At 45.0% G+C, this 15,471-nt stretch overlaps 1 protein-coding gene across 1 annotated transcript in view; it reads right to left on the reverse strand.

Annotated features, from left to right (window-relative positions):
- The window catches only part of ARFGEF1 (ARF guanine nucleotide exchange factor 1), a 1,973,034-nt gene that overhangs the window by 1,112,903 nt on the left and 844,660 nt on the right, over positions 1-15,471 (reverse strand). Inside the window, exon 12 of the mRNA XM_069621149.1 lies at positions 13,442-13,581. Coding sequence (XP_069477250.1) covers positions 13,442-13,581 — 140 coding nt within the window. The remainder of the gene's footprint in view (positions 1-13,441; positions 13,582-15,471) is intronic.

Below are 15,471 nucleotides of genomic sequence, written 5' to 3' on the forward strand. Positions count from 1 at the left end.
TAAGGAGCTTAGAGGGGCAGCTAAGGGAATATGTGTGCTAGTTTTCTGGCATATCTCATGTCTGAATGAAGTTCTTTATGTCAGCATGGATACCTGGCCAATAGAATCTCCCACTAATGTGAGCTTGCGCTTTACATTGTCCTAAATGTCCCCCTGTCAAATGAGAATGTGCACTATCTTGCAATGGGTTTTGGGTATTACTGAGTTTTACCTATGCCTTCTCTGGAGGTTTCCTTTCTATACAATAATCCCTATTTCAGGAAGAAAAAGGGGCTCCCCCTTTCCTGTACCTCTCCCTCAGGAATCACTTGTAAGAAGGGCTCTGCAAGTGCTGTATCATTTCGCTGAGCGAAGGCTAGATCGGGAGGGATGGTAGGTTCTTCTTCCCTCTTTGCCTCAGTGATAGGTGTTTCATCAGCCTCTCTAAAGCCTAAGCTACCTCTCTCGGTTTCCTCTGGTTACGTTTCTTCTTAAAACGGGTAAACAGAGCCTTCTGCCGAATCCCCTGTGCAATTTTGTTCCCACAGTGCATTTCAAATGGAGTTTCGCCATGATTCTGTAGGAAAACCTTTATGTCTCCCTGAATGTCTGAATCTATGGCTCCTGCCAGGACATCAAGACCAAACTTCCTGGCCAGGCCAGACTTTGGGGCCAATCTTATACAACAACCCGGAGGGGGTATTAGGACTAAGTCAGTGGGAATCATCCCTCTTTTCCCTAGAGGGATATTGGCTTCTCTACTGCTACACATTTCTAGAATTTTAGGGTCCCCTATTTTGTCTCAATTAACTCATATCCCACGTCTAACACAATATGTAGGGGGGGCATGGTATCAATGACACAATGGGTACAATTTGTAAAACCTTTATTGAAATTGTTGGTGTTGGAGAAACTCCTACTCTGCCCTATAGCTAAGATGGAAGAAGTCTCGACCATCAAATTATAAATAATGCAGTCCCAGTTGAGTCTGTCAAATCAAAATGGCCGATGCTAACAAAACCTAATACCTGCCCTACCTCTTGTAAAAAAAAAGTGTTCAAATGATGTGGCTGAACCAGTTCTCCTCCCCATGTTAAGACGGATTTCTGAACTCTGTCCTGGAGGCGCAGAGGTTCAGAAGGCCAGCCTAGTTTCTTGGAACAGGGTAACCTCTGGACAAGCCAGACCAATCAAGGTAGCGATCGCGGCAGTCAAGACTAGGTCTCAAGAGGGGTGAGGGTGACTGAAAGCCCGCAATGAGCACACAAAGCAAGGACACTCACAAATTATTCCACGCAGGTGTTATATTAAAAATATATACACATTTATTACAAGGCCTTTGTAACATTGACCGTAGCGAGAAATCACAATAAAACTCCAGTAAACCAACACATACCAAACCAATACAATATATATACAAATACAAACGAGTCTAACAAGTTAGATGCACGAAATGTGTAGACCACCTAGATGGGGAGGAAAACAGGCAGTGCAAATAATAATTAGACCCAGTCCGCCTTCAGAGGCACCTAACTAAAAGGAAGTCCAAGCCCTACGAAGAGTGGAGCCTTGTGCTCAAAAGTACCTGCACACGCTGGTGCCAACGGGCAAAAAGGGGAGTCTCTTCGAGGGAATCAGGCAGTTTAGTTCGGTGAACAAATGGAGATGAACAGAGCTCCGCGACTCAAGCGCAGCCTCCACTGTGGGCAGAAGCAGAGCGCGAGTACGGAAAGGCGTGCTGTTAGACACAGCTGGGAAAAGCTATGAGCTCCTGCAGGAGGGCGACCAATTCCTAGCGATGCTACTCACCGGTCCCCGATGCAAGCAGACGCAGGCTTCTCCGCGTCAGTTTCAGTGCTGGCAGGTTCAGATAGGAGCAGGGGACGTCTCGTCGTCGTGTAGATTCCGCCGCAGCAGAAGTTGAGGTGAGGGCGTCCCAAATGCAGTGAACCCGCACAGTTTGTTACCACAGCAGGGCAACGGAGCGGACGTGTGTATTTCAGCCAAATGTACACTACTCACTTCGGACCTGGGAATGCGAAGTCCACGAATCGTGTGAGTGACAAGGACTCGTAATACAACACAACCTGACGGCGGTTACAGAGCAAGACTCCTGGGTAGGCTGGTCAGTCTGCTGGATGGCCCAGAGACACTTCTGAAGGCTTACGTGCAGGAGATGGTGAAAATGCCGAGAATAGTTGTTCCCACTATTCCAAGGGTCAAAGTACCAGTACAGGCCTTCTCGTTCGATCAGAGGTAGAAAGGGTTTCACAAAGTGACAGCAGTGCAGAGGAGCAGTCCTTCAGCGTGTCACCAGCGATTCCTCGGTTCAGCCCCGTGGTTGCAGGATACTTGGCTCCTGTATTCCTTTGTTTGTGAGAACTCAGGAGATCGACCTGGTAGTGGCGTTTCCAGCCCTCTCTTATCCACAGTTCCCTTCGCGCCAAAACGGAGAGGACCCAATGGGAGATCCACTCATAGAAGACTCCCACCATCTGTGGACCTATCATGGACTAACCAGACATTCACACCACCCTAGACTCTCTGGCGCCCAGGATGTGTATTGGGACCAGACACCCCAGCCCCCATCCTGGAGGCACACACCAGGCCTGTAGAAGCCCGCGAAAGCATCTGTGTTTCGCGGGAAAGTACATGCCCAAATAAGGAAGGCCCCGGGTTGGCTCGACCTGGGGGAGGTGAAGGGGGCAAGCCGGTCAGTGGACAGGACAAAGAGCCTCGTGGTCTGGCCATTTTGGGAGCCAGGCCACCATTTTGGGCTAAGCATGAGAAACGCGCTTAAAACACCAAAAGGAGCTCAAAAACACAAGAAACGATCGCGGCCACCAATCCCGTCCGTGATTCACTTGCACCGTTCATTTACAATCCAAAGAGAGTATCTAGGGCCTGTAGAAGACTAGAGACCCAAGAGAGCAGTAACTTAGCTTATTGTGCCCTCTTGTGCCATGTTGCGCGAAAGCTGCAACATGATAAAGAAACTACCGAAAACAAAGTTTCCCGGTACTGACTGTTTTAAGGGCATGTCAGTTTCCCCGTAAGAATGGAGCGAAAGCCCAGAGGAGTGCGGCAGAAGGCTGCACTTCTCTGGCAAAGTCTAGATCATGGTGAAAACAGCAGCAAAATGTTTAGGGGTTGCCACATGGAAGGAAAATTACTCACAATTAAGAAATCTTTCCCAACACCCCATGTTAGGCCTCTCTGAGTAAGGCGATCCTTGTAGGCAGGATGACACACTCTGGCTCGGTTTCAAACACAGTTCTAACCGTGGATCGAGGCCCGCATGGCCCTTCATTTTAAAGTCTTTCTCCGACCGCCAAAAAAATGTTTCAACCAAAACGTTCACAAAGATCCCTCTCTGCCAGACTCGGACCTTTCACCACACAGTTCTCGGAGGTCCCCTCTGCCGGGCTCAGACCTCTTACGATAAAGTTCTACACAAAGTTGCAAGGGGACTCCCTTCCCCAAGATTATTTCACTTCGGGTCTCCCTCCATCAGGCTCGGACCATTCACGCTAATGTTCAACACAAACTTTGGCTCTCTCTCTGTCAGGCTCGGACCACCTTCGAACGTCGAAGCCTTTCGAATGTGCGTGGCTTATTTTCAGACCACTGCTACTGCAGGGCAACTTTGACTCAAAGTTCACCGTTTCACTTTCACTCCTCCCTTCTCGGGGAATTAATCTTCTGTATTTCACTTTAATGTTCATTTGCTTTCTCGCTATAAACAAAGTACCTTTCACAGAGATTTTCGAGTGGGCTATTTCCTTTCACCAGACCACTGTGTTACTTAGTATCGCTAATTTCACAGCTGTCCTTTATATCAAAGTTAACTCACAGGTCTGCCTTTCTTCGCATCTCATCCACACACGTGCAGCCTTCCCTTGCAATATAATGTTTCTATTCCTAACGTTAACACATACCAGTCTCTCAGGTCGCTTGCCAACTCATCGGCTGTGTCGTCTTTCTGAGTTTTGCAATGTCAATTCAATAATCAAGGTTAGTACCACAGGCTTGGCCTCGCCTCCCAACTCTGCCGTTCAGTCGGAAGGTTCATTGGCATCCTTGAAACACAATGCAGTCGTCACTTGTGGGATCTGGCTTTCTCCACGTGTCATTTGCGGCCTGTCAGAGGCAACGACCTCCAGTAGAGAACTCATGTGGCTTTCCACCCGCAGCTCTGGTCCCTTGGTCCGTCGCTCTGCTCCAGTAGGTTTGCCCTTGCCCTAGAAGTTCTGCTCGTACTCGTGTTCCACCTTGCGTGTGTGTCTTTAGGTTTTGCCTTTTATTCATGCCAAGAGAGCTAACTGGCATCAGGTCTATGCACTTAGTGTAAAGTGCCTGATTTTGTCTAACCCGTTTAACGGGACATGTCCAGTACGATGTGAGAGTTAGTCTGGCTACTCTCAGTCACCCTCTTCTTTGGGCCAGGGTTTGTGTAAAAAAGGGGATTGGGGGGGGGGGGGGTAGTTGGGACCTCTGAGCATCCTAAAACATGGGATGGGTTGGACAAACACAATAAGGGGGAATACCACGTCTCACCATTGGCTATCTCACCACCACTCCCCAGAGACCCCTCACCCGTGATCCTTCTGCATTGATCCACCCCCAAGGTCTGCATTGAAAGGCAATGGCCTTGGCCTGGCCACCTGAGAGTGAGATCCCGAGGGACTAGAGGGTGAGACACCCTCTGGTTTCTCACAGTACACTCCATGGCATAGACAATGTAAAAAGTATATAATATACATTTTTCTAATTTTTTAGTTTGAGCGGTCTGCAATGCTTACCCCTGCCAAATGGTTCTTTGTGCCGTAGTTCTGGCGTAGTCCTACGTAAACGTCAGCAGTGCATTGTTCCGAAACTTTCCACACTATCAGCATTCTAGCTGTCGTTAGCGGCACTCACTTTTGAAGTCATGCGGGTGACACAAAACTGTACTTTTATAGTAATGTGGGTGGCAGGAAACAGTGCATGTCTCTTAAATAGTGTCCGCAATGACTGTCAGTCACGTCGTGGCAAATATCTCATAAATACAGGAAATTCATTTCCCACAGAATTTGATGAATGTATGCCATCTCAACAGCACAAAGCTTACGAGCTTCAGCCCTATACGTACGGCACTTATGTTGAGGTTGTTGCTGCCTTGGCTGTAGATCGGGAGGCCAATCATGTTGCTGCACAAGCTCAACGCTCCAACTCAAAGTAGTTGGAATCAATTGCGTTTTTATTCGTGTAACGCAAACAACCATGCAACATCATCATCTATATTTGTTCACTGAATGAACTTCAAAGTACGACTGAAGTGGGAATTACTGTGCAAAGCACAGGTACACTTGCTAGTGATATATAAACATGAATGTAATACACGCTGTATGTGTGCAATAATACTTAATACACAATCAGAACAGTGTGCAGGAATTTACAAACATACTGCATGGAGCACACAGAAAAAGTAGGCAATTGTGCAAACGATACAAAAAGGTGTATGCAAAACAACTGCGTAGTACAATTTAGCACACAAAGTTTTAATATATTAATATCACTAATACAGTAAGTATGCTTTCAATAATATTACATAAAAATAAACTATTGTCGTCACTGCTTAAATGTACTCCCTACAACTTTTTGTGTTCTGGTGAATATGCAAGGTAGTCCATATTGAAACTAAAATTGTGATATACATATATTTACAGTCATTCTAGCACAATCAAATGTACGATTATTTTCATTTCCTCATATCCAACGTTTACATGCATCTAAGCATGAAAACACATTTTTTTCCTGGGAACAAATGCACTAAATTAAATAATGAATTATTTATTTTTTAACATAATTCTGTTCCTGTCCTGTACCTGAGTTATTGCCTCCTGCATGTAACAATATTACATTAGGGATTTCACCACTTGCATGATAATGAACAACCTTTTTAAAATGTCCTCCCATTTGCCACTGTGATTTCCATGCCACTTAACATTGACATTCTCTAATGGTAGTACTATAAGCACCCGTCTTACATAATGTTCAAGCCCAAAAAACCAGGAATCTGCAATTATCAACACCTTCTAGTATACATTCACGACAATTATAAAAATTAACTGGTACTTGCTAAAAGTGAAATTGCAAAGTTTTACATAGAAATCTTTTATAACACTTAACTCTTATTCCATTTTTAATAAAGTGCAACTGTAACGTGTACATAATCCCTGTGCACAACACACAATGTGTGTTTTTAAGTTTTGATTTAATGCCCAATCGACAGACACCTCTACTTCAAACAGCACATAGCCAGGAAGACGCAAATGACTTCGTACCAGCTTTCCCTCCTGTGGAAAATAAAGCCCTTCATCCCAGAAAATAATTTTAGATCTGCTGTCTAGGCCATGCTCCTCCACACTTGGAGGGTGACAATGCCCTTTTGGAAGGCCTTCAGGTGACTACCCTGGCTCCCCTGAAGGTGTCCTGCATGCTGCAGCACGACACATAAAAAGTTTCTGAAAATCCGACCACATCACCATAGCTCTCATCAAACTGCACTAGCTCCCACTGCAAGCCCATTTCATCTTCAAATACCGTTGCATCATCTACAAGGCTGTCACCCTGAACTTCCTATGCTACCTCATTGAGAAGCTCGGCATCTACAGAGCCCTATGATCCACTAGAAGGACATGTGCAGACTTGAACTCCAGCGGTGCAGGAAGGAAAAAAACATAACACATGCCTCCTCTGTTCCCCCCCTCAAGACTCCGGAGCCTCCTGCGCCTCAACATTCGACTCACCCACTGTGCTTCTATAGTTTGCTTCTACAGTTCAGGAAGGAGCTCAAGACCCCCCCTCCTCCCTAACACCAAGGTCTGTACACCGTTCACTCGCCACCATAACTTAGACTGGGCGAACTGATCTCCACTGTTTGGTGACCTGGTTACTTGTAGATCAATTGCTGACAATTCCTCTTCCTTGGAAGGGTGAGGCTGAGGAAAAAACAAAGGAAGATTGATCTCCTTGAGAAATGGATTTCTGAGACAACCTTTGGCAGAAAGGAGGGCCTTAAAGTCAACTTCTCTTTGGAAAAAAACAAATAGGGAGGTAAAACAGACAACGCTTGGAGATCACTCACCCATCTCACGGAAGTGATGGCAACCAGGAAAATCACCTTAAGGGTGAGCAATCTAATAGGACATGAATGAAGGGGCACAAACGGAGCGTACATAAGAAACTAAATTAGAATCCCATGCCGGAAACACAAACTGGCAGGCAGGATACTGGTTACACAACCCCCGCAAGAGCTGCATAATAGTGGGGTCTATGAAAAACTACCCCAGTTCTGAGGACCAGTTGAACGGTGAAATAGCAGAGAGGCAACCCTTCAGAGTGCCAATCTGCGAAAAGCCAACACATGAGACAGAGGACAGGATAAAGGACCCAGGCCCCTCTCCCGGCACCAAGTCAAAAATATACGTCACCTGCAGGCATAAATGGAATGGGTGTGCTCTGTGCGTTATCGTGCTGGTGTGCTGCAGGAGCTCATGTGCGAGTAGATGGTCTAACACTAGCTCTGTAGATGCTCATGTGGGGAGTAGATGGTATAACACTAGCTCTGGGAAGCGAGCTCGGACGAGCCTGTCATCCAAGTAGGGAAAGAAATGAATGCCTTCTCCAGCCAGCAGAGTGGTGAAAAATCCTGGGTGCCAATGAAAGACCAAACGACAGGAACTTCAATTGGCAATGCTGTAGGCCCACCATGAACCTCGGGTACTTCCTGTGCTTTAGATCAATCTGTACATGGAAGTAGGCGCCATGAAGATCCAGGGAAATCAAACAGTCCTGCAGATCGAAAGCTTGAAGGATCTGGGCTAGAGTAACCACCTTGAACTTATCCTTGCATTAGAACAAGTTCAGCAGCCGCAGAGTAAATAGGTGGCATTTTTCCCCCTCTACTTCCCTAGTTCTGAGTGTGGAACCAGTTCAATTGTGTTCTTCGCCAGAAGCTGGCGCACCTCCTCTGGAGACAAGGAGATAGGAAGGGGGCAGTGGGTTCAGGGGGTCGAGGGAGAAACAGGAGGCAATAACCCTGTCAAATGACCTACAAGGTCGAAGTATCGGACGTGGTCTCTGACCATTTCATGCTGATCAAAGAGAGCACCCCTCTCCCCCGACTGGAGACGCATGATAAAACATGTAAATGAAAGCCAAAGCCAGAACAGAGGCAGGCTTCCCCACGCCTTCAGCACAGGTGCTTTCACCGCCACATTGAAGGGCAGGAGCGTCTCCTTTTTGGGCACCTCTTCCAGAACGTCAGAGGTCATATTGCACCCTGGATCTGGATGGAGCACACCATCCCAAAGAACTGGCCACCTTTGCAATCAAGCGCTGGAATGCGGCTTGCAGCTTTACCAGGGTAGCTTGCAAGAAATACATTCCCGGGGAGGTGACTGCAGGTCCTCTGCCAGTGGCAGCACATACTCCCCTTAACGTAGAATTCCTCAGGGAAAACCCTCACTTCCCTTTTTCATCTTAGACAAAGAAATAAAAGCATCCATAGGCAGTGGGACATATTCCTGCTGAACCGCTGTGTCCGTGGCACCAGTCGACGCCCGAAGGCAGGGCCTGTGGACGCTGATTTTAACACAGCTTCCTTTTGGGAGGCCAGAGCCCCTGGGCGTGTGGGGGTGGCCCCTAGTTCAAACTATCCACTAGAGCAAATAATGATTTCTCATTTCATTCCATTTATCTTTGGAAATCTATTACCGCTAATTTATACAAAACCTCTGATTTTTTGGGTTTTCCACAAGAAAATGAAAGCCTATTTTTGTATTCAGTCCCTTGGAAATAAATGGATTTGAATGTAATCAGTATGTATTTTAACAGTGCATGACATGGGCTTCAAAAGGGGTGGGAGGCACAGAAAAGGCTTTTTTTATGATGTTCATCTGATTAGTATTATTATTGTTGCATTAGTGTTATTATAATTGTTATAGCATTTAACTACTAATAAGACAACATACAATTTCAGAAGTAACATGACATGTTCCGACAACATTGTCTCATCCTATCTAACTCAATTTTAGTTTGTCTAGTAATCCTAAAATGCGTTTTATTAACTATCGCAAGAACAGTGTTGTGCATTAGATCACCAAAACAGTATTTAAAATTGGTTCAATTATAACTTCTTCTACAATATGTATGGCCCTCAGGAGTGACTCTGTATGCATGTAGTGTGTTACAAAATCCTAAATAAAGATTCGAAAATGTTTTAAGTTCTACATGCACTTGATTTAGGAGTGGTGCTTTGTGCAGTGTGGTAATGGCAAATTATATCAAGCATTCATATTTGTCAATTGGGAATACAGTATTTCTATTAGAGGCAAAATCTTAGAACAAGCACAAATATTTTATTTCATAGACATGTTCAAGTGCAGTATGTCAGATCTTTAATGTGGAGTACTTGTGATCTCATATGTTCTCCTTCAGATCTGCTTACCAATCCTCTGGCTTTATTCCCACCCAACTGCCTCTATGCTGTAACATCTATTGTTTCAACCCATCATTAAATAAACTGTAACAGGGGACCTCTCTGATATCCTGTGAGGTATGCATTGGATTTGTCTGCTTGTTCCAGTTTCCTATTAAGTGCAACCGTCTATGTTACAGCCAACCTCTGAAAGTTCACTAGCAGCCACTGCCTTTGGAACATCACTCAGTCATTACTTTCAATGATATGTTATACAGAAAACCTGTTTGGGAGCACAAACATTTGCTATGTCGCTTGCACCATTCATTACAGAAGTAGTTAATCATTTTTTAGCACAAGCCATCGTCCCCATGAGTTGAAACTAACCATGGGTTCGCCCTTACTATTAAAAACAATGCTGAACACAAATGAGCTTCAAAACTATCGCTCAGTGGCTGGCCCTTCCTTGGCCAGCCAAAATCTTGGAAAAAGTTGCTCAGCTCCAGGACCATGTAGAAAAACACTTAATGCTGGACACCCTTCAGTCAGGCATTCGTCCACGTCATGGCACTGAGACCGGTCTGGTGACGATATGGGACGACATTCTCAAAGCAGCAGATGAAGGCGAGCTAACCTTACTCGTAATGCTGGACCTCTCTGCGGCACTTGACACAGTGGATCATGATATTCTTCCGTTGAGTGGGAGGCGTCTGAGCTTGCTCTGCATTGGTTTAGGTCCTTTTAATTGGCTAATCGGCCACAGCGAGTCAAGCTAATAGGTCACCATTCTGATACGTTACAACTGAATTGTAGAGTCCCTCAGGGTTTCTCTTTATCACCCCTTTTATTTAATCTCCATCTACAGCCCCTAAATTTGGGCTGAGTTCTCATTACTATGCAGTTAATACCCAGATATATGTAAAAGTGAACAAATCAGGTTAATCAGTGCATAAAGTAACACGTTGTCTTGAAGACATTGCACAGAGAATGTCACTTAACCGGCTTAAATTGAACCCTGCCAAAACAGAGGTGGTTCTATTCGGTCCTAAACTCCTTTTGGTGCATCAAGCCAAACGTCCACTACCCCCTTGTATTCTTGGCTCACAACTAGCTTTCATGGCAAAAATTAAGAAGTTGGGCTGCATTTGACAGTCCCATTGTCACGCTCACCTGATTCCCACGGAGGCGCAGGTCTGGCTTTGAGTGCTGATGCTTCTTCAATGGTGAAGCGCAGGACTCTGATGATGGACAGGAAGGGCGCCTCTACTCTGGCTTTTCTGGCTCGCAGGAATATTCCCCTGTGCGTGAAAAGGGAGTATTACCTACTGACGGAATTATGCTCAAGCCTCCCACTCCCTTCCAACCCTCCACGATACCCTTCCACGATTCCCCGTGAAGTCTCACCTTAGGGTCTGGAAGGATGAGTTCTCCATCCTGCTTCTGATGCAGGGGCGCGTTGAAACCCAGTGACTTCACTGGATTGAGGTTTGATGGGAGTTCAAAATAAGCTTGACTATTCAGGTGAGGCGCTGTAAGAGTTCTGTTGCAAGTTCAAAAGTTCAAGCTTAATAATAATGTTCATTTGTCTTATTGCAGCAAGCGCTAATGCTTATGTCTTTTTCCCCTTAGGGGCCGGGGTTCGGAATGCCGGAGATATGGCGCCGACCCGAACTGAAACGTGCAGTTCCAGCAAATAACAGGTAAGTTCTGGATGAGCGTTCAGGTAATGTCCTTGCATTCGCTCATTCAATGTCTTTGTCTTTTTTCCCCATAGGGGCCGGGGTCCGGAATGCCAGGAAGCGGCAGGACCCGAAATGAAATGGGAATGACCCAACAGGTAAGTCTTAGAAGGAAACTGAGCTTTTCCTATTTCCCTTCCTTCTCTCACCTTGTTTTCTTGTCTTTTCTCTCTAGGCTCTGGGAAGTGGGTGCGGATCCGGATGATCGCTGCTGAAGATGGAGGAGCCCAGGAAAGGTGAGTGAAATGCAGCGCTGCAGCGATCGAAGCGAAATGCTTTTAAAATGATGTCTTCCCTTTCAGGATCGTCGGTGTGATGTCTCCGTGATGCAGCTTTAGCAGGTAAGGTCTTCTTTCTCCCCAATTCTCTCTTATCTCCCTTTGCAGGCGACCCAGGATGCTGACAGGCGTGGCTGAAGTCCAGCTGCGAGGAGCAGAACAACGCGAAGCGTGAGTTGCTGATCGGGCGTGGTTTAAATAGCTTTGGAAGACGTTCCAGGTATGTATCCTTCCACCGATCAGGTATGTATCCTTCCCCGAACACACCCAGGTGGAAAGTAGTCCCACAGGTAAAGTAGTTCCATTCAGGCCTCAAGAGGGCCTGGATGTAGCAGCATGGTCTGCATCAGGTAAGTGCACATTAAAACACTTGAACACATGTTTAGCTTTATGAGCCTGGCGCCTAAGGCGCCAGGACAGGGGTCCAACATGAGCCTGGCGCCTAAGGCGCCAGGACTGTGTCCAAAGGGCCCCAGCTTGGGCCCGCTGGCACTTCCCGGGGGGGAATGATGCCTGCCTCTGGGGTTGCTGGGTCGAACCTGGCTCCTTGGAGGTAGGCATCATGACACCCATCTTGGCAGCGAATGTCAAGTTGGAGCCAAGGTGCAATCAGTGTTTTACACTCTCTGCCTACCAGAAGCATTGCTGGGGGCGGGGCTGAGTGGGCTCTAGCCCCCGATCTTTTGAAAGTAGCCCCAGATGGAAACTCAGGGGCTACAACCAAAAGACTAGCTAGCCCAGAGTCCCGACAGTCCTGACATTGGCCTAGCCCCAGATCTTTTCCAAATCTAGCACCATCCCTGCTGCCTACTCTGCTTTGTGCTTTCTTTTATCAGATAGATCATATGCCGGTGATGGGACCTCTGATCAATTCCAGACTGGAGTATGCTAATAGCCGATTTGCAGAGATTCCAGAGCATCAATTGAGCTGGCTTCAGAGAGCACAGAATGCTGCAGTTCAACTTTTATTTAAAGTCCCAAAAACTGTCTAGATCACGTCTCTGAGGAGATCTTTGCACTAGCTGTCCATCCATTGAACTTAAGATCCTGTGTCTGGTTTTTAAATGTGTACATAATCCTGCCCCTTAATAGCTCTCCGAGAGACAGACTGACCTGCTATCAGCCACAGGCTTTTTACTTTCCTCTGAAAATGTCCTGTTGGTGATCCCTTCCTCTAGATTCTTCTTGAGGGGCGATAGGCACTTTTTGGACTATGATCCCCAGACTATGGACTTCATTGCCATTGGATATTTGTAGCATTATAGCAAGGTGTCTACCACCTGTCAGGGCCCTGTTGAGCTTAATGGACTTGAACTCTTCTTCACCAAGAAAACCATATGCGCTGAAATGCAGTTTGTTTTGTCTATAGCGCATTAATAATAAAAAAATCAAAATTCAAATCAACATACCGATAGATTTGCGTTTGATTTGTCCTCTTGCTCCTATTCAGGGCAACGGTCTATGCTACGGCCAACCTCTGAAAGTTCACCAGCAGCCACTGCCTTTGGAACATCACTCATTACATACTCATGACCAAACCTCAGTGTTTTTTAGCTAATTGACTTCCATACTTTCAGTGCAACAAATTTCTAAACACAGATTATATTCCAGCACTTGGTGCGCGTCATGCACTCTTTACAGTAGAAACAACTTGCTTATGCTTTGGTAGACCATGCTCAGAAGAAATACGCTCACCCTAACACATGTTTGTGCAAGACCATGCGCATTTATGATATTGCCGATTTCCTTCTTTTTCGTGTACGGTTAAAAAGAGTTGTCCATGAGTAAACACTCCAACAAATGTCTCATTGCCACTTCATGAACACCAGGAGAATACCACAATCACTAAATGTTAAGGACTGCACAAATTACCTTTACATATTTTCTGCATGCTGATCGAATATCACATCAGTGTTTTATGGATCAAAGCATGAAACCACACATTTTATATAAAAAATGACAACTTTTCAAAGCCTGCTTACCTGTATATTTGTCATGCCAAGCTCTTGGCTGCCCCGTCCCTGAGCAATCTTTGATAGGTCATTGACCAACCTCTCAAATATGTTTGCAGCATTTAAGTCACAGTCGTAATTTACATAAATGTCCACCACACTCTGCGCATCTGTAAGAATGAATGAATGTTTTTTTTTTAAAGAAAAGTAACACAAACTATACACCAAGTCCATCATTAAATATGTTTTATAACATTTTCCCCCGTAATGTGCCTTAAAAGACTGAGTTTTAAAGTGTGTACTTTATTTGTGCAGTCTTGGTCCAATTTAGACCAATTACATATAGGCGTACTTGGGGTAGGGGTTTAGGGGTGTGGGCGATGGAGGGCATAAATAAAATAAAACTGGTTGACGTCAAGATGACCAAAACAGCACCAAAAAAGAAGGCGATAATAAGACGTAGAACAAAACAATTTGACTACACAGCATCAGCTCATGCAGGATTTCTCAAGTAATAAACATGTTTTTCTAAACTATTGACTGGAGGATTACAAATACTCAGAGTTGGTACTACAGAATAGAATGTAAGAGTGCATGTTGTGTTTATTCGTTTGCTGTGAAACAAAAATTCATGTTGGTGAAACCGGTTGTACTTAAGAAACCCTACATGAGCTGATGCAGTGTATAGTAACACAAATAACCACAAATAGTAACATTGTTCACTGGCACCATAAACACACACTGGAAAAAATTGCAAGAAGATGTTAACTGTGGGTATTAATGATATGGGGTTAGGGAATAAGCAGATATATGGCTGACATTGCCCAAAAACACAATATATCAATTAAGAGGAACAATAATGCCAATGCCAGTAACTAAGTTTAAGGACTTTCATTCTCAAAGTTCCTCAGTTCGCCTTCCTCTTACGCATATGTCTGCCACCACTAGTTAAATTAAGCCCTTACCATAGCGGTGAACTGATATAGAATGTCCCAATGACCCAGTGCAAGAAGTGCTCCAGAGAACACCAGATTGCCCAAATTCAGTATGTCATTTTCCTCTTCACTTCTTTTCTCTCCATTTCAGGTTTAGGAAATACTTTTGAATTTGCATGTTTCTATCTTGTTAGGGTTCTGCTCTTTGTCTATCCTTTAGATAACCAGGCCTTCTGCCAAGCCAGGGGATGAACATGATTAAGGTATGGAAGGATCTAGTTAGGGAACAGGCAGAGGTACAAGTGCCATGGTTAATTGAACTGTATATTTCTGATACCTTTGATACAATAAAACAGCCTTCCTCTTGGTAATACCTTGCAGAATAGCTGAACAAGCCACTATGTATGACCATTTCTTCTCTGAAGAAAGTGCCCACGAAGTGTAATGGTTCTGTGCTTCCCAGGGATGCAGCCCTTTTCATTTTGACATTGCTCCTCTTTTTCTGAACATCAAGAGTTTCCACATCTGGCCAGAAATAGGGAGATGATGCCCAAATATAATTATGGGTTTAATGTTTCCTTGACAGTTTTCAAACATGCTAGACCATCTCACATATATTGAAACTCATATGAAGAATAGGTGTTCACCATCAGGCTGAAGTAACAACGATTTTTTGCATTACTCCACTGACACCGACATCCACACGTGGCCTTGTTGATATATTTTTCTATAAAAAGCATGTAGTGATCCAAAACAAAGCCAAGAATCGGGGCCCCCTGATCAACACTGAAGAAATGTTTTTGCAGGACATGCCAGAGAACAGCCGAATAGGTGAGTGTAAAGCCCCACAGCTCGACCCCATCAGCAGATTTAAACTAAAATAAGTCTTACACTTTGTATATGTACTCCAAGTGCACTCCTTTGTGAGGTCAAGAGTTGTGCCAGTCACAATCCTGAACCTTTCTGTGAGAAGATGGCGATCAACTAGCTGCAGTTCCAGAATGGAACTAGTATGCAATGTCTATTTGGCTCCAGTGGTACACAAAAAATAGGGTAGTCCTGGTTTGCTAATGTGGATTTTGGGGACGGTAAGCAATATTCAGACAGCAAAAGTGGAAATCCACA

Source organism: Ambystoma mexicanum, chromosome 5q (assembly GCF_040938575.1).
Source record: "Ambystoma mexicanum isolate Mex_15411 chromosome 5q, UKY_AmexF1_1, whole genome shotgun sequence".
Taxonomy (NCBI): domain Eukaryota; kingdom Metazoa; phylum Chordata; class Amphibia; order Caudata; family Ambystomatidae; genus Ambystoma; species Ambystoma mexicanum.